This window comes from Rattus norvegicus, chromosome 12 (assembly GCF_036323735.1).
Source record: "Rattus norvegicus strain BN/NHsdMcwi chromosome 12, GRCr8, whole genome shotgun sequence".
Lineage (NCBI taxonomy): Eukaryota > Metazoa > Chordata > Mammalia > Rodentia > Muridae > Rattus > Rattus norvegicus.
The window spans coordinates 10,612,339-10,631,558 of record NC_086030.1 but is presented as its reverse complement, the minus strand read 5'-3'; the positions used below and the strand labels follow the sequence as shown (position 1 = coordinate 10,631,558).

At 47.6% G+C, this 19,220-nt stretch overlaps 1 protein-coding gene across 8 annotated transcripts in view; it reads left to right on the top strand.

Moving 5' to 3' along the window:
• Window positions 1-19,220, top strand: part of Tex26 (testis expressed 26) — a 31,516-nt gene that overhangs the window by 9,987 nt on the left and 2,309 nt on the right. For 3 of the 8 annotated variants that reach the window (NM_001134603.1, XM_006248811.5, XM_017598431.3), the window contains exons 3-6: window positions 3,480-3,645; window positions 6,849-6,969; window positions 11,790-11,966; window positions 14,109-14,270. In NM_001134603.1, the coding sequence (NP_001128075.1) occupies window positions 3,480-3,645; window positions 6,849-6,969; window positions 11,790-11,966; window positions 14,109-14,270 (626 nt within the window). Of the gene's footprint in view, window positions 1-3,479; window positions 3,646-6,848; window positions 6,970-11,789; window positions 11,967-12,379; window positions 12,591-14,108; window positions 14,271-16,001; window positions 16,802-17,160; window positions 17,437-19,220 lie in introns of those variants that run through there. The other 5 variants (XM_006248813.5, XM_063271574.1, XR_010056409.1 and 2 more) reach the window with 4 other exon arrangements.

Here is a 19,220-nt window from a genome sequence, read left to right as displayed (position 1 = left end):
CCTAGGTAATTTTTTAAATGTGTTTTTACTTTATGTGTGTGACTGCTTTGCCTGCGTCTATGACTGCATCCCACATGCTTGCCTGGTGCTTGAGGAGGCCAGAGAGGGTGTCGGATCCCCTGGAACTGGGAGTCCCAGACGGTTGTGAACCCACGGTTGTGGGTGCTGGGGATAGGACCCGGGTCCTCTGCAAGAACAGCCGGCGTACTGACCACTCAGAAATCTCTCCAACCCTGATAGAACTTTTAAAAGAAAGGCTTTTAACTATCACAAATTTAAATATGTTTTTTTCTCTAACTCTTGGAACTAAAATTTTAATTTGTTCGGTTTATAAGGTCTCTGAGTATTTGGTAAAGGCCATTTTAGTTGCCAAAGATGCAGAACTAGTCTTATTTCCTTTCAGGAGGAAATCTACCTACTCATTAGTAAATGCTATCTTTTAGGAATATTTTAAAAATTGAAAAAAAATTCTTTTTGTGTAACATGCCTTTAATCGCAGAGGCGGGTGGATCTCTTTCTCTCCGTGAGTTCAAGGCCGGACTGATCTACAATGTAAGTTCCAGACTGCACAGGGCTACCTAGTGGAACCCTGTCTCAAAGCAAATAGTTGATGCCCTCTAATTAAATGCGCTGTTATGCAAAACATTGTGCTAAACTTTGGAGAATAAATAGCGACTGCACTTAAAAGTCAGCCAGGCAGGCAAAGTGGCTCCTGACTGGGAACCCAGCACTTAGGAGGCTGAGGAAGATGGCTGGTTTGAAGTCAGGCTGTGCCACATAGTAAGACTCTGTCTTCTGTCTCTGTCTCTCTGTCTCTCTCTGCTTCTCTCTCTGTTTCTCTCTCTCTCTGTCTCTCTGACTTTCTGTCTGTCTCTCTCTGTTTCCCTCTGTCTCTGTTTTTGTCTGTCTCTCTGTCTCTCCCTCCCTCTCTCTCTGTCTCTCTGTCTCTGTCTTTCTCTCTGTCTCTCTCTGTCTTTGTCTTTCTCTCTGTCTTTCTCTCTGTCTCTCTCTGTCTCTGTCTCTGTTTCTCTCTGTCTGTCTCTGTCTCTGTCTTTGTCTCTCCCTCCCTCTCTCTCTCCCTCCCTCTCTCTCTCTCTCTGTCTTTGTTTCTCTCTGTCTCTCTGTCTCTGTCTCTCTGTCTTTCTCTGTCTCTCTGTCTCTGTCTTTCTCTCTCTCTGTCTCTTTGTCTCTGTCTTTCTCTCTGTCTCTGTCTTCTGTCTTTGTCTCTCTGTCTCTCTGTCTCTCTCTGTCTCTCTCTGTCTCTGTTTCTGTCTCTGTCTGTCTCTGTTTCTCCCTGTCTCTCTCTGTCTCTGTCTCTGTCTCTCTGTCTCTGCCTACCCCGTCTCTGTCTGTCTCTATCTCCCTGCTGTCTGTCTTTCATAAACAACTTCATTCATTTATAGCACAAAAGGATGGACTACATAGCCGTGAACGTGACAAACTGTGATTCCACTAAACATGAGATTAAGATGCCCGGTTGGACAATGGACGCTGACTGGGAATCAAGTAGCACACGATTCTCATGAACCAGTTTTATCCAGTAATCTCGAAGCGCACGACGGCCCAGAAAAATCTGGTTATATTTAAAGCGTCGTCAGCAGCAGCTCGTGTGTCTTCCCGAGTTCCGACTCGCATTCCTCTCCAGCTAATGACATTTCCCAGGGATTTTTTTTTTATAAGCTGAAAACCACAAATGCTTATCTTTAAATATATGAGGAGAAGAGACATTTAAAGTACCCTATGCGCTCTCTTAGGAGCCTCTCCCTAAAGGCAGATGGACATTTTATGATATTAGGAGACAGGGGGACAGACATCACTGAGCCAGGCTGCCCCAGATCTGGGAATCTGAAGCACCCGGCTCAGCCTGTGATACAGAGGTCCACGTTGTCCTTTACCTGTAGACACCTACCACAGAGGGTGAGCCTAGGGCAAGAGTGGAGCCCGAGTGACAGGGAGGCATCCCTGTAAACTCTCTAATCAGGATTTTCCCAACAGGGCTGGAGAGATGGCTCAGCAGTTAAGAGCACTTGTCTGCTCTTCCAGAGGTCCTGAGTTCAAATCCCAGCAGCCACATGGTGGCTCACAACCATCTGTAACGGGATCTGATGCCCTCCTCTGGTGTGTCTGAAGACAGCTACAGAATTCTCCCAATGAGTTCATTTCTCTCTCTCTCTCTCTCTCTCTCTCTCTCTCTCTCTCATTTCCTGTAATTCAATAAGCTAAAGATATTTTGTATTTCAGCAAAAAAATAATACTTAATGCGTAGCGGTATAAACATCCAGGAGTACATAGTACCAGGTGGCAATGGCTCATGATAATATCACGTGGGAGTAATGCCTGAGGGTGGTGGCTGAGGAATGGTGTCATCTAGTAGTAACATCTAATCCTTGGTGACTTATTTATTGATTATTTCATGTGTGTGGTATTTCATCTGAATGTATGTTTGCGTGAAGGTGTTGGATTCCCTAGAACTGAAGTCACAGACAGTTTTGAGCTACCATGTGGGTACTGAGAATTGAACCGCAGATCATCTGGAAGAACAAACAGCCAGTGCTCTTAACTGCTTTGAGCTGTCGAATGAGTGTGGCAGCCTTTGTTTCAGTGGAGACTGGCACACTGCAGTAGAATATCCAGGGCTGGTGAGATGGCTCAGTGGTTGGAGCACTGGTTGCTGTTCCACAGGACCTGGGTTCTGCTCCCAGCACTCACACAGAGGCTCACAACCACCTGTAACTCCGAATCTCGGGATCTGATGCCTCAATAGGTGTCAGGCTTGCACCGATATCCTAGTTCACACGCCTTTCCCTTTAACCTACAGGAATATCTCTCTAGAGAAATGCTTTCATTCACCAGCTATTCAGATGCATTGGAATGATCTTTGTAATAAGAATATGCAACTCATAAAAATCCCTCAGACACAGCTTAGATTGCTATTCTCCATTTCACTGTATGTCTTCTTGTGATTCTTGTCCTAACCTAAAGAATTGATTTTATTAAGGGAATCTGAAAATTCAATAACATCTGGCACCAAATCTTAAATCAACAAATCTTCTTTTAAAATTGTATTAACACACAAAACAATTTGACATGAATATCATTGTGGGATTTTTGTACTCGATCTCTTTGAGGTTCTCAACATGATAATACCTAGACTCCCCTGGGCAATGGGTCTGGGGTGTCCCTGGAAGGGGATTATATATAGAGTACATTGATGGAGGTAGAAAGACTCATCCACTGTGGGTGGCACCATTCCCCTGGCTGGGTTCCTGAACTGTGTTATGGAGGAAGGGAGCTAAGCATTCATTACTCTCTGTTTTCTGGGTGTTGGTTGCTATATGGCTGCTGGCTTCAGGATCCAGCTGCCACGACTTTCCATGAGGGCAAAGGAAATCCTTTCTCCCTTCAGGTTTTTGTCCCTGTATCTGGAAAGGACACCAAGACTGCCCCTTTACTCTAATTTTTACCTTTTGCTTTCATAGTCCAAAGAGCACCAGAAGATTAGGATATACTTACTCTCTTAGTGATCCTATCCTGAATGAAACCCAATACCATGACGAGTATACCTGGAAATTACGTCCTAAGGAAAACATGCTCAAGCTTGGAACTACAAGAGGAGTAAGGAACCAAAGAGCTCATCTCGGTCAAGTAAGATAATAGCTACTCATCTGCTGGATGTAACACTGTCTTAAGCCTGTAAGAACCTTGCGGAGTTTGCCCATCTGTCTGCAGTGCTCAGAGGCATGTTCCTGCTTGGACTGCCTCCTCTTTACGGTCTCACGCACCCCTATTTCTAGTCTCCAGAGTTTAGAGATCTTAAAAAAAGCTGAGATGATATTAGGGTGATATAAAATTACCTCCTACGGTGCACACAAGTCAGCAATGTTTAGTACTTGTCTGTTATTCTGCTCCCACCACCTCCCATTTTGAATTTTCTTCATCCTAGAAGGAGACCCCGCCCATTAGAGTTGTTCTTATTCTCTGTTCTCTTACCCTCACACCCACCAATCTGCTTTTAAAAAAGATTTATTTTATGTGTGTGAGTGATTTGCCTTCACTGGGTGCACCATGATCATCCCTGGTTACCAATGGTTGTGAGCTTCCGTGTAGGTGCTGGGATCTAAACCTCTGCAAGAGCGGCCAGTGCTCTGACCACTGAGCCACCTCTCCAGCCCCTCCCCCACCCACTTTTGATCTTTATGGTTTACCCATCGTGGATTTCTGTTTGTTTTGTTTTTTGTTTTTTTAAGGATTTATTTATTTATTATGCACACCTTAGCTGTCTTCAGACACACCAGAAGAGGGCATCGGATCCCATTACAAATGGTTGTGAACCACCATGTGGTTGCTGGGATTTGAACTCAGAACCTCTGGAAGAGCAGTCAGTGCTCTTAACCTCTGAGCCACCTCTTCAGCCCCATCGTGGATGTTTTATACGAGAGATCATGTAGTGTGATGTTTGTGTCTGGTTTCTTCCAGTTTGTATAACTTTCTGGATTTCTCGTGTTATACAGCATCAGGACTTTTCACAGTTAAGTGACACTACACAGTGTGCCACAGTTTTCCCACCCATTTATCTATCCAGTGGTCTCCCTTTGGGCTGTTCCTACATTTTGGTTACTGTGCATAGTGCTGCTATGAACGGGCGTGCACAAGTGCCTGAGGCTCCGATCATGCTTTAGACACTCAAACCTCCTCCTTTTATCGTTGTTGCTTCTCTTTAGAATTCCCTCTCCTACCCAAGGGGAGTTCAGCCCAGAGAGCTACCTCCAATGGCCTTCCCCAGTGGATGGAAGCGACAGGTCCTCCTGCTGTGTCTTCCTGGCACTGTCCTGTTGTAAAGGGTTTCATTTACACAGCTGCCGTCTGGGTTGGAGCCACCAGGGGGCGTCCGGCAGATGACGAGGTGGTAGAGTGGATGCCAGTGATGACTAAAAGGGAAGAAGGGAAGACAATATTCACCTTTCTGACCTGTATGTGTGGTGCTGATGCCGCAGCCTGGGCAGGAACCTGTGGAGGACTCTGTGGTGGGAAAAGGCATAGGAGGGGATGGGGAGACGTATGAATTGGAAGTCTGTTTGCAGGAGATGAGTCAGGGGATCTAGCCAAGAATCAGAAGAACGTACACCAGGCAACACTTAATTTGTCTTCCCATGGCTCCCATTGGCTCAGCCACTAAGAGTCCTTGATGCTCTTGAAGAGGCCCAGGCTCAGTTCCCAGAACCCACGTAGCGGCTCACGACCACTCATAATTCCTGTTCTAGGAAACTGGATGCTTTCTTCTGGGCTCTGAAGCACCAGATGTGTACATACATACATACACACAGACACATACATGCAAACATGCATGCATACATACATACACACATATATGCATGCATGCATACAAACATACATATACACAGGCACATACATACAAACATACATGCATACATACATGTATATGCACACATATGCATGCATACAAACATACATACACATTGTACACACATATACATGCATATATACATGCATGCGCATACATGCATACATGCATACACACATATGTACACACATACATACACAGAGACACATACATATAAACATGCATGCATACATACATACACACAGATACATACATATAAATATACATGCATACATACATACACGCATACATGCATACATACATACACTTGTACACAGGAGATGAAAATAAGTAAATCTTTTTTTATAGCAGGATTTCTTCATGTATCCCTCGCTGTCCTAAAACTTGTTCTATAGACCAGGCTGACCTCAGAGCTCTGCCTGTCTGTGCCTCCCAAATGCTGGGATTAAAGATGAGTGTTGTCGCACTCTAGCCTCGATAAATACATCTTAAAAAATTAAAAGCAATGCAAAATAATTTGTTATATTTACTGTAAGTGTATATATACACATACAGATTTGAAATTTCCCTTTATCTGAAGTATTACTAATGACTTTAAATGATTTTTATATTTTATGTGTATAGATATTTTGCCCATATCTGGTGCACATGGAGGCCAGAAGAGCATGTTAGACCCGGAAACTGGAGTCACAGGTGTTTCTGAGTTGCCATGGGGGTGATGGGAACCAAAGTGGTGTCCTCTGGAGGAGTGGCGAGCGTTTTAAATGCTGAGCCATCTCTCCAGCTCCCAATTAAGGACTCTCACTGAGCCTCTCCTGAGCCCAGCACTCGGGAAAGTTCTCAGCCAACAGGAGCTAGCGCATCAGGTGTGTGTGTGTGTGTGTGTGTGTGTGTGTGTGTGTGTGTGTGTGTACGCGCGCGCACTCCCAGCCAGTGCAAGCTCATGTGTCAAACAGTCATTTGTGTTCTCGGTATTAGCACCAGACTGTGGACACTGTTAATCACTGAGTCTCAACGGCTGCTACCCTTACACAGAGGGAAGCAACGTACACCGTGTGGCTCACTCTGCCTTGCGCAAACACCACTGATAGTCTATTCTAATGTCTCTGCCTCCAGTCTGTGTTCTGGGGGCAGACACTTGCTAAACAGCAGGACGAGAATCTGTCCACACGCGCGCGTTACACACACACACACACACACACACACACACACACACACACACACACACACACGAAGTCTACAATTGTTCTCTGCAGCAGATAAATCCCAAAGGGACGGAGGGTTACTGCCAAGCACAGGCCCACAACCATCGTGTCGAATTTTGAGGTACTTCCGAGGAGCACTTGACTAGCCAGAGGGCAAGGGGAAAGCTTGTAACAGCGGGGCCGTCCTGCCGCGCTCCATGATAGGCAGACACCGCATGCGTTCTTGACTCCGCGCAGTGGGCCTGAGTGGGTTCCTACTAAATCTGTGCTTACGTTGGCAGGAATTCTTTCCGTGGGATCTCCCTAAAGGGAAAGAGCCCCCTTCCATGGAAGGGGTAGAGAAAGCAATAGCCAATCAGTTTGTCTCCCGGACCAAGGCAGACTTTGTGGACCTGACTCAAGGTAAACATTCCTCCTTCCCCTGGGCGTGTGCCTGAGTCCCCTGCAGCTGTGGTAAGCGGCTCGGAGATAGCCTTTCTCTTACAGGAACTCCCAAGTGTGGGACAAGAAATTCTACCAACAAAACCAGTCCATTATAGAAAGGTACGTGCTGTAGGGAGTGTAGATGGCTGGAGCCCTGTTCAGTGGTAGTGTTTGCCTAGAAAATGGAAGGTCCTGGGATCGAACCCTTAGCACTATAAAGCAAACAAGCAAATACATAAATGTATGTTGCTATGAACAAATCTATTCCGATGGAATGCAGAGGCCAGAAAAGACTTCCATTAGCCAGGAATGGTGGTAAATACCACATCTTTGGACATGAATGCAAGAGGACTCAGGCATGTACAACGTGACATATGTAACAAGACTGTAGAGGTTTGCTACACATTACAATGCTAAATAGGGACCCCCAAGGGCTGGTTGCCCCCAGGGATGAGGAGATCCTCACATATACCAAGTGATGCTATGTAACCTCGCTCCTTAATTTAAAACTATTGGTTGAAATAAAGAAGCTAACAGCCTATAGCTGGGCAGAAGAGAGAGAGGTGGAGTTTCAGTTCCTGAGCTTGGGGTCTAAGGTACGACCATGAAGAGAGTCAGAGAGAAGGTAGAGAGAGGAGAAGACACCATGGGGTAAGGGATTGTGAGAACTGACCACGAGGGCTGGCTAGTCAGAGTAGGAGTGACCCAGGCAGAGTATGGCAAAGTCATATCTCAGGGTTGTAGTCAGGGAAATGGGTATAATGGCATAGAGGGTAGATATCTGCCCAGCCCCAGTGCTGGTTAAGGATCATTATAAATACAACAGTTCTGCGTTGTCTATCTGGGAACTGAATGATTAAGGCAGGGTAGGAAGCCCCATTTGAGGTTAATTACTACTGCAACCGACTGTCTCAAAACTCAAAGCGAGGACAAAGCAAAGAGAAGGGCAACGGGGAGGGGAAAGAGAAGGGTCGGGGGGGTCGAGGCAATCAGGGAAGGGAGGAGAGGAAGAGGAAGGAGGGGATAGAAGAGGAAGGAGGGGATAACTGGGAACAGGAGGAGGGGAAGGAGCGGGGAGGGAAAAGAAAACCAGACCTCCCTTTCCAGTCCCAGTGGGTGGTGAGGAGTTATCCAGGCAGAGCTGTGTCCAGAGATGCAGCTGGCTGGCAGCTCATTTAAATGAGTGATGGGGGCTCGTGCTTTGAAGAGATTACTTGTAGAACCAGAAGGCTAACTAAGCACAGGACCACTGGGATTCCAAGAGCAGGGCTGGGAGAAGGGTTGAGATCTTCCTGGCTGGTGTGCAGACTTTCGGGAGTCTCCTTCTTTTCCCAGTCCAGTGTCTCGCCCTCACCTTCTCGAGACCTGGGTACACAGCCTCCTTTGACTGAGTTTTGCAGAGAATAACCGTGAGTTAAGAAAAGTCTCAGGACTGGGCAAGCATTTTGAGTCGCTCCATCAATGTGTGATGTTTTTATCTGAGTTTGTTACAAGGAAGCGATTTTTATATTAATTTTTTTTTAAAGGAAGGCCTATGTTTTCTACTGTAGCAGGTTACTGCTACGTGAGCATTGTTGCCTGTGCCTATCCTCACAGCTCAAGGCTTGGTCCTCAGTGGGTGGAGTTATTTTAAGAAGTAATTGAAACTTAGGAGGTAGGGGCCTGGCCAGAGGAGGTAGGATCAACAGGCATGGGTCTTTGAAGGGCAGATCTTATCCGGACCCAACCCCTCTCTGTTTCCTGGCTTCTGGGGGGTAAGGATCTTGTCTCCACCGTGCCCTCTCTGCTATTATTCTCTGCCTTACCAAGGCCCAGCAACAACGGAGCCAGCTGACGATAAGCCAAAACCTCAGAAATGATAATTCAAAATAAATCCCCTCTCCTGCAAACTGTTGTCAGGAATAGGCTCACAGTTATGACAGCTGACAAGTCCAGTGAGCAATTTGTAAACAACGGTTTTGCTCATGGGACCGGAGGCTCATGGGTCCTAGATACAAGGACATCTGCCCAGGGCCTTGGAGACCTTAGAGGACAGAGGCTAGAGATGTTGGGTCTCCCCAAGGCTGGTATTACAGGCTGTTATGAGTCACCTGACTGGGTGTTAGGAGCCAACTCGGGTCCTCTGTAAAGAGGAGTGAGAACTTTTAACAGAGCATTTTCCCAAGCCCCTCTTATCATGGGTTCTTGTCTTTTGGCGTTTTGTTTGTTTGTTTGCTTGTTTGTTTGTTTGTTTGTTTGTTTTGATCTGTGATATGTAGTGTAAGACCCCTCTTCAGAGACCATGTTCACTCATGGCCACCAGAGGGCTTGGTGGCCAGGTGGAGTTTTGGACATACTTGCTGAATGACAGAGTGTATGGAAAACGCTATTTCAGAGTTAGACAGTTGTGAGATCAAAGGACAATGTTATCTGCACATAAACATCAGGGCTACAGAAAGGCATTGGGTCTCAGTGTTCTTTAGGGAAGGTGTGAGTTTCTAGTCTGCTCAGTGTAAGCCAATCGCCGTTGCCCTATGTATGGGCAAAGACTTTCCTAAATCTCGGATTTCATCCATTCCTTGCCTTTTTATAGCTCTCTCTTGGTTCAGGATACCAGTGTCTTTCCTCGGATGGCCTCTTACCCGGCTCTCTTCCTTGGTGGGTCAAAGGGGTTCTATTAATGCGCAAGTTAATGTCAGCCCTATCTTAAAACCCCTTGGGGACACCTGTTACCCTCAGGATGAGAGCTAAATGCCTCTGCTCTGGTGATTTGTGTCATGTGATCCTTACCTCCTCTCCACTGTTCTCCTCGTGGCCTCAACAATCGTGGAGAGACTACTCAGCTTCTTGTCCCATAAATGGTCCAGGCCCCTGCTCCCTCCTCCTGTCTATACTTCCCATAGTCTTCCCTCCTCCTCAGGGCTTCTCTTTTGATCTGCCATCGAAGGCTAGGCATTGGCTTCATTTCCATCCTGGAAGGTTCTCAGATTCTCAACTCAGTGGCCAGTGTGTGTGGGGGGGGGTGTGCGCATGTGCATGTGCATGCACGTTTGTGTGTGCCCTCATATGTGTGTGCATATGCACGCACACGTGTATGTGCTCACATGTGTGCATGTGTGTGCGTATGTGTATGTTAGTGTGCATGCATGTGTGCACGTTTGTGTGTTTGTGTGCATATGTGTGTACATGTATGTGCACAAATGTGTGTGTGTGTATATGCTAGTGTGCATGCACGTGTGTGTGTGCACATGTGTTTGTGTATTTGTGTGCATCTGTGTGTATGTGTGCACAAATGTGTGTGTGTGCACGCCCATGCGTAAGTGCATATGCTCCTGTTTGAGTGTTTCCATCATAACAATGTGTAAGGATCTACTGCATCCTGCTGTTCTATCCTGTGTTCCTTTAACAGTTTAAGCTTCTGAGGACTAGAGACCGTGTCTTGGTTTTGAGTGCTGACTCACTGGTGAGTTAAAGCCAATGAAAAGAAGCACTGAAAAGCAGCTGTTGGCACATTCAGACTTGGCGAACTTGGTTTTGGTGGATTGCATGTTGGGGCTTAGAGAACTTGGCTGGCTGTTTGCATGTTGGGGCTTGGAGAACGTGGTTGGCTGTTTGCATGTTGGGGCTCATCAGTGGTGCTAATGATTTTGCGTGGCCATCTATATTTCCTTTCAGACCGTGCCTTTCTGCAGAGCCTTGCTTAGTTTTGATTTTGAGACAAGGTCTTACTATGTAACCCCTGGTTAGCTAGCCTATAGCTAGCTCACTGTGTAGACCAGGCTGCCCTCACACATGGCCAAGAATCTTTTTTTTCATCACAGTTCCACTGGGGCTCGAATGTAGGACCTTCAGCACGTAAAACGGACGCAAATCACTGCTATACCACAGGACACAAAGAATGGAAGGCTCCAGAAATTTGTGCTCCTCTTAATGGGAGCCAGCATCTTACTGGGGTCAGGGTTGGCATAACTGACTGGTAAGAGTGTCCTAGTTAACAATGGAAAATAAACCTGGGAGGCTTACCACTGCGCTTTAAAGAAGATGAGAATTTCTGGCTAAGTGAGGTTTGCTTTTCATCCATAACCTCCCGTCATAGAAAAGCCGGAAGGAGCCAAAGAACGTGAACCCAGAGGATATATACATACATATGGCTGAGGGAAAACTGACCCTCCTCTGTAAAGGGGCCCACCTTACAGAGGATTTTAGTGGGAAAACTCTGAAGAAATAACGACACGTTATTGTCCACCAGTGACAGCGACGCACCTCACCCCTCTCTCAGCGAAGGGGCACACTTTGACCAGCTCATTCCCGGTAGTAGGATGATCACAGCCACTCCAGGCTGCCCAGTTAAAATGAATTGTGATCCGTATCGGGTAATGAATATTTATACCTAGTCACACTGTGAAAAGGTAACCACTGCTTACTCGGCATTCCGATTTAACTGGGAATCTTGCTTCGTAGGACAATTTCAGCCACCCCCTAAGTCTCTCCCCTGGTTTGCTCGCAAAGACTGAGGCCGACCCCGGGAGGGTCACCAGTGATTTCTGTTCCCAGCGGCATGTTCCTAAGGACTCACCTCAGAGATACAAATATCTAGCCATTCCAGAACTACGTGTGGCCAGAGTTGAGCATCGACCCCCAGGTCTGAGAGTGGAGAGTACTCTCTTGCTTGGGGCACTCTGTCCCGACTATACGTCCAAACGCAAGGAGAGTCCGTTGTCATGGTGCGCACTGTAAGCTACCGGCCGAAGTGCGACTCGATGACAAGCCACTCAAACACGACTCACCATGGTAACTGTTGACTTCCTTTCTCGTCCCAGCTACGAAGCCCATGAAAAAATTTCCCAGGTCCCAGGACCGGAAATCTCTCCTGCCCCAGTCTCTGAACACTGAGTTTCGACAAAATTACCAAATTCCAGCTAAGATTCCAGAACTGCACGACCTTAGTTTCAAATACGGATGCTACTCGAGCCTGCCTGCTGCTTCCCAGGGTCTAGGTAAGTGACCTTTGGATATCACAGCTGCATAGGGACCCACTCAGAAGCTAACGCTAGGGCACCGACTTTTGAAAAGAAAGCGTTTTACTGTTTACTGACAAGGAATCGACCTGGGTCTGTCTCTAACACCTATCACGCGGAGACTAAAGTGTAAGGGTCGGGGGTGAGGGAACTAGAACCTGGGGGTCTTTTTTAAAAAATGTGTATGGGTGTTGTGTGTGTGTGTGTGTGTGTGTGTGTGTGTGTGTGTGTGTGTGTGTGTGTGACGTGTGCCCGAGGAGACCTGAAGAGGGCCTTGGCTCCTCTGGGACTAGATCCAGATGGTTATAAGGTAACCGTGTTGATGCTGAAAACTGAACGTGTGACCCCTGCAAGAGCAGCCGGTGTTCTTAACCACTGAGCCATCTCTCCAGCCCCTGTACCTAGGACTTTGGGTCTGCCCTGGTGCCCAGCGGGCAGAACCAGTGGTGAATTGTACCTACACTGTGGTTGGAAGTTTCTGACGTCTTTGCTACTCTGGTTCACCCTGCCTGGCTCCTGATGCAGGCCTCTGAGTACTGCTTCTCCATCTTCGGGTTCCCACCCTTGGGCGTGAGCCCTGAAATTAAAGTTTGCACAACAGTTGTTTTTGTTTGCTTTTTTTTTGTTGTTTTTTTGTTTGTCGAGAAGCAGCCATTGCTGCTGTCTACGGCTTGACATCACCAGTCAATTGGCACAGAAGCCCCTGGCAGACAGTTTTGATAATAGCCATGCAGAATGCTCATACTGCTGTAGCTACAACCTCAGGGCGAGCGAATTCCAGACGGCTACCAGCTTACACCTTACAGAGATGGCACTTCGGGAGCAATGACGGAGTCAGGAGATGCCCTGGAATGACAATTAGATGGGAATCTCGTCAGACTTGTCAACCGCACAGCCTCAGGTTTAGCTCTCTATCTCAGCAATCCTGATTCCCCATCGCTTTTGGTAGGAATGTTTTTAAAATTTCTGACACCAGGCAACCTCTAAGCCACCTGTTAAGGAAATAACTCGATGGGCTGATGAGATGGCTTAGCTGGTAAAGGTGCTTGCAGCCCAGCCTGATGGCCTAAGTTCAATACTCCTAGGTCTGCTAGATGGAAGGAGAAGACGGACATCCAGTCCGGAGCCTTGGCTCTTGTGTGAATTTCAAGATGGTGGTCTATCGTTTCGGAGGGCTGACTCCGTCCTTGATTATCATGTAGGGCAATGCTCTACACTCCAAGGAGGTGACCTCATTGTTGGATAATCCAACAGAGTTCTTACAGCTGGGAGAATTTTTTCAAAGCTTATACCCCCCGATTCTGTTTCTTAAAGGAAGTTAATGGGTAAAAATCTTCTATCCCATGGGAACCACTGGTGATGCCTCCTAAGTGTTCTTTCTCAGTTAAAGCGGTTTCCAGACTCTGGTTGCTCTCCACCTGGGGGAAACATTGAGGCCTCTTCCCCAACCACGTTCCTTACATCTGACTCCTTAAAAGGAACCGGGGACAGTATTTAAGGTGTTAGTGTTTCACAAAAGTTGAACCACTTATTTTTTTTTTAAATCATCTTTTTAAAACATCATGTCTTCCTTGTTTAAAAATTATAGATCCGCAAATCCCAGCCTCCACACCACCCAAGCCATAATTCATACCCAACATGAGTGGTTGCGGTTGCCTGCTTCCGGGACTGCTTCTAGCCGGAATGAACAGCACGTGCTTGCTAAGTGGCCATCCTAAGGCTTCCTAGGTCACTCGCAGGAAAGGGGTCTCTTCCTGTGCTCCTCCGAGGATGCAGAGGGGCGTCCAGAATAGAAACGGAACATTTACAATGACCATTTATTATTAAGCAATTGGTAAACCTTACATACGGTGTGTAAGAGCTTAAGACACGAAGGGCTGGTTTTCTGAAAATGGCGACCACACTGAAGACTTTGGGCCATGTCTCCCATACCTGACCCCTTCCAACCCCCAGCATTTTGGCACGGCCCCTTGTCGTTGGTAGGATGACTAGGTAGCTTCCAGTAGGGCGCTGAGTAGGCGGGGCTCCACTGAGTAGGCGGGGCTCGGGTGTGAGGGTTGTGCTTGAACAGACGTTCTGGGCTTACTGACAACCTATGCCGCCTACCGTGTGTCACTACAGTGCCTTCTGTGCTACACAGTTATATTCGGAACCAGGAACGCACAAAGAAGCAGACCACGTACGAGAGTGACTACGGGAAAGCCTGCCTGGACTTCCTGACGATCCTAGACTCATTCTCCCCGAGTCAAATCCACAAGTACCTGGAAAGTGTTTCCTACAAAGGTAAGGGGGCTCAAGTCACCACTTCATACACTCATTAGGATAGGGAAAGTCTTTCTTTCTATGCTGTTCCTATTGCTAACGAGCTGTTTGCAACAGCTGGAATCAAATAGAAAAACAAAAAACAAACAAACAAAACCCCAAAAGACAGAAACCACTTTGAAAAAAACAATCCCATAATGCCATGCGAATTTCAATGTGTTGAAATTTACTTTCCTCGAAGGCCCACCAGAGATTCCATCTCTGTTTGTTCACACAAGTGTGAGGTGTCTGGTCTCGCCTGGTCTGTGGTTGAGCTGTGTGTGCTGGGATGACTCCCCGTCTCTCAAGCAAAAGTTGGCTTTTATACTGTTGAGTTTTGTTGACGCTTGAGTTTCCTGTCTGGGTGTATGTTTTTTAAGTGTCAGGCTGTTCACACACACACACATGAATCCCTATAGTTCACACCCACTGCACACCAGGTAGAGTGTGACTTGATCATCAGGAGCAGCTCTGGGACGACTCGTCACCCGAGAAAGTCAGCAAGAGGACAAAGGATCCTGAGGAGGGAAAGCCGTCTTTCCCAGAGCCACCTGTCAGCAGCCTCTGTGTGTGTGTGTGTGTGTGTGTGTGTGTGTGTGTTCATGTGTGCATGTGTGAGCATGTGAGCGTGTGTGCACGCGCATGTGCGTTCACAACCCAGTGTGTCAGCATCCACCCAATGTGAATTTCTGTGCACCTTGAAGCTTCAAGAAGAAAGTAAGAAAGACATAGGAAGAGGGTCTGATATAAATTCCCTAATATGTCTCCTGCACACAACTTTGTGCACACGGCGCTGTGTGAGCAGCAGCGATGTCCTTTTCTGTGCCTGGCTTGTGCTGCAGGTGGCTCCCCGAGTTGCTCAGCTGCTCTCCGGCTGCACCCATCTACCTTACCCTTCTCTGTGTCCTATGAAGCCCCAATCACCGCTCCTCATCTGTCCCATCCTCCCCTGCCACAGAGCTCTAAAACTAATTCTACCCCCACCCCACCACTGCGATCTCCTGCTCCAAACAAGACTGAAGCCCACTGTATGCTGGCACGTGAGTGCCCAACTTTTCACTTGCCTTCTTGCTTTGCCTCATCTTGAATCAGAAGCCTGGTGTTGGCTGGTTCAGCTGACTGGCAAACTCCTTGAGAGCCTCCCATCTCTGCTTCCCAGGGCTGGGATCATTTAGAGGCCCTTGAAATCATGCCTGGCTTTTTCATATGGGCAAGGGGGATTCAAACTCACATCCTTATGTTTGCAAAGTATGTGTTTACTGAGTCATTGCTTTAGCCCTTTATACTTCATTAAGGACGGAAAACAGCTACACACACACATGCATGCACACACATGCACACACATGCACACATGAACACACATGCTCAAAAACACATAGGCACACGCACACACACATACACATACAAACACACACATACACACATGCACACGCATGCACACATGAACACACATGCTCAAAAACACATAGGCACACACATGCACACACACACACATGCATGCACACACATGCACACACATGCACATGAACACACACTCATGCTCACAAACACATAGGTACACATGCACACACACACTCAAGAGCACACACGTGCGTACACGTCCCAAGAAGGAGAAACAAGTGTCTGGATGTTGGAGTCAGGGCCAAGCAGCTGCTTTGCCTCCTATGGAGGCCAAAGTGTGTTTCCTCCTGGGATCCTCGTCCTTTTCAACAGATGCCTCAGGGCCAGGCTGTCTCTTCAGGAAGAACCAAGAGGCTGCCAGAAGCCTGCAGCACGAAAGTCCCTGAAGACACAAGCAGAAGCCAGAAAGAAGCCCACCAGCAAAGCCAGGCTGCCTTGCGAGCGCAGGGCTCATTTTACCTTTAGGAGCCACATCCCTTGGCCCCACAGTCGGAGTAATTTTGTTCCCTGCAGAAGCGGTTGGTGTCTGCCTAGGGACCAAGGACTGGTCATACCAGATGCAGCCATCAGACTGGACACAATCTGATTTCCTACACTCTGTACGTGAGCAATCTTGGCCTTGCTCCCCAAGACCAAAAGCCAGGGACTCCTCAACTAACTGCTGTTAACTTGACATCTGTTCTCCTCAGGATAGATGAACTTTCCAGTCAATGAGATTTTTCCAGCCGGTCAGGATTACCTCTTCCAGATACCCCAACAAACCAACAGTTCCTTCTCGGTTCCCCAGGGGATGCACTGGAAGGCAGGTAGCAGGAGGCACGTGACCCAGAGCTTTGCCCGGCTACTGAAGAAGCCACGCCCCTCCAGCTTCGATGCCCTCATCCACGAGTTGGATTTTGGGGAAGGGGCCAACTGGCAAGTAGGAGGTTCCCTAAAGCTTTTATGCAGCCAACCTCCTGTCATTGTCTAGTGTCAGAGATGATACGAAATGCCAGTCAGCTGTGGACAATGCCAGAAGCATTTTCACAGTGGGGGTTCGGCTCGCTTTCAGACCGAAGAGACTGAGATGTCTCAGACTCGGTTATTACTGGCTTCGCCTTGGATTGTCTCTCGTAAGTAGCCAACTTTTGTGGAACAGACCTGGGCAGTGGTATTTTGATGGAAAGAGAAAGACAGGGAAGGAGGGAGGGAGGGAGGGAGGGAGGGAGGGAGGAGGAGAAGGAGGGAGGGAGGAAGGGAGAGAAAGGAGGAGGGGAATGAGAGAAGAGAGACAGGGAGGGAAGGGAAGGGGAAAGGAGGGGAGAGGAGGGGAGGGGAGGGACATTAGTCTTCCCACCTTAGTAACACGGGAGTCAATGTGAAGAGCAGACAGGCTGAGGAAGGGAGAGGGGGAAGCGTGGAGCTGGTAACTAAAGCAGAGAGGCGGCGCCGAGAGCAGACCTCTGTGTCCATGAACTCTCCTTTGGCACAGCTTGGTACGAACATCTCTACTGTGAAATCTGAAACCCTTCGAGCACCCACGGAACCACAAGTGAAAAATTCCACACCTTACTTCACACCAAGTGTCACGGTGAAAGCACACAGGCATGAGAAAAATGTGCGTAATTATCCCGGGCTTGCAGATACGATTCAGAAGGGAAGCCGGTTGTGTTTGGACTCGGATCCAATCTCCAAGAGACCTTACCATGCAGACCTCGCCCATGTTCCTAAATCCAAGAGAATAAACTTGAAACATGTTGAGGTCTGAGCCATTTGGAACAAGGATGCTTAAACCCATATTGAGTGTGTTTCAAGACGCTTGGGACAGCGTCCTGAGTGGACAGGCTATGTTTTTTTCAGGAGCGGATAGCTCCTGCATACGTCATCTGCTGGTAAACTGTCTGCCCACTCTCCTCCCACTTGAGCGGTAGAATTATCTTAAACCTAGTTTTCTGCATTTCTTTTCAAGCTCTGACTCCCTGGGTTTTTTTTTTTTTTTTTCTTCCCTAGCATAAAATTCATAAGGTATTTTGGTTGAGAGCATAGGCTGTTCTTCCGGAGGAGCCAGATTAAATTCCCAGCATCCATCTGGCAGCCCCAAACCGTCTTTAACTCCAGTTCCAAGGGATCCGAGGTCCTATTCAGACCTCTGTGGGCACTGCATGCATGTGATGTGCAGACACACACTCAGGCAGAGCACCCACAAACATAAAATACATTTATTTTTAAAAGAATGCATGCATTTACCCACCCAGAAAACTTCATCGATTGTCTATAGTGCTAGCTTACTATAAATAAAGATAAAAACAAATCCATCCTATCGAGGAAACGCTTGTGCAGAGTAGAAAGACAGAGAAGTATAATGACACATGCCATCATTAAAGGGATCTTTCACTCTAGGAAGCGCCTGTAGGAGGCGCTGTTAGCCCCGATCCAACGTGAAGGAGAGATGGGCTTTCTGGTCAATGTAGTCCTCGTACCAAGAAGTGACAGGGCTGCTCCAACAGAGGGAACAGCATAAAGTCCAGAGGACACACATCGGAACGACAGAAACAGAATATTTGTACAAAGGGGGACTAATCAGATTGCTATATGTGGTAGGGGCTGCATGGTCCAGTGATGGCCGTCTGGAGACGCGGTGAACAAGATGGCTGCCCAAGCCAGGAAGTTCATCACTCCCAATCGGGGACCGCATTAAGCCCAGACATTCTCTGGAGAATCTTGGAGTCCGTGGAGGTCACGGAGGTCAGCCCAGCGTGGCAGCAGCAGAGACAGACACCCCCATGTCGGCTCAGGTTGAAGTATTTACCCGCAGGCTGCTTTCTCTTTGTATTTCTCTTACCCAGGTCGTCCTTTGAAAGTGCCACCCACATTGAGGTGCCACCTTTACTCGCCTTTCCATGAGTTGGTGGTCATCTCGGGAAGCACCCCAACAGACAGACAAGTGTGCCCCAGAAGGCCTAGGCACAGCTGAATGCAGTCAAGCTGTCACTCAGGGTCAAGCACCACAAACATGGCAGCCGGAGAACAGCTGGTGACGTTTCCACAGCTTGACGACTGTTTGACGGACACTGGGTCGTCTCTTTTGGCTTATAGGGACTCTGCTTGGTTTACCCTCGCATGTCTTCCTTGTGAGAAGGACACTTATTGCTTGCATACTTCAATATAAACTCCAACACTACTACAAGCTGACGAGGACCAGGCGGGTGGCAGCAGTTGGTGATGACCCAGAACATTCAGAATTCCCACGTGCCAGGGAATATCAAGTCGTGGAATCACTCTGGGAAAAGCCCTGATGGCACCTTACAAGGTTAAACATATGTCTACGTCATGACTTAATTCCGTCTCTGGATATTGGCCCTCGGAAAAAGAAGGCGTACAGCCACGAAAGGACTTGGATAAAAATACTTAAACAGTTTCACTCATTAATATCACAGAACTGGTCCCCATTTCCGTCATCAGGGGGAAAAAATGAAGCGTGATATTTTAACAGCTTGGCAGTAAAAGGGGAGCTCCTTCCGGATGTATTAAATGAGGTGTCCAAACTCAAAA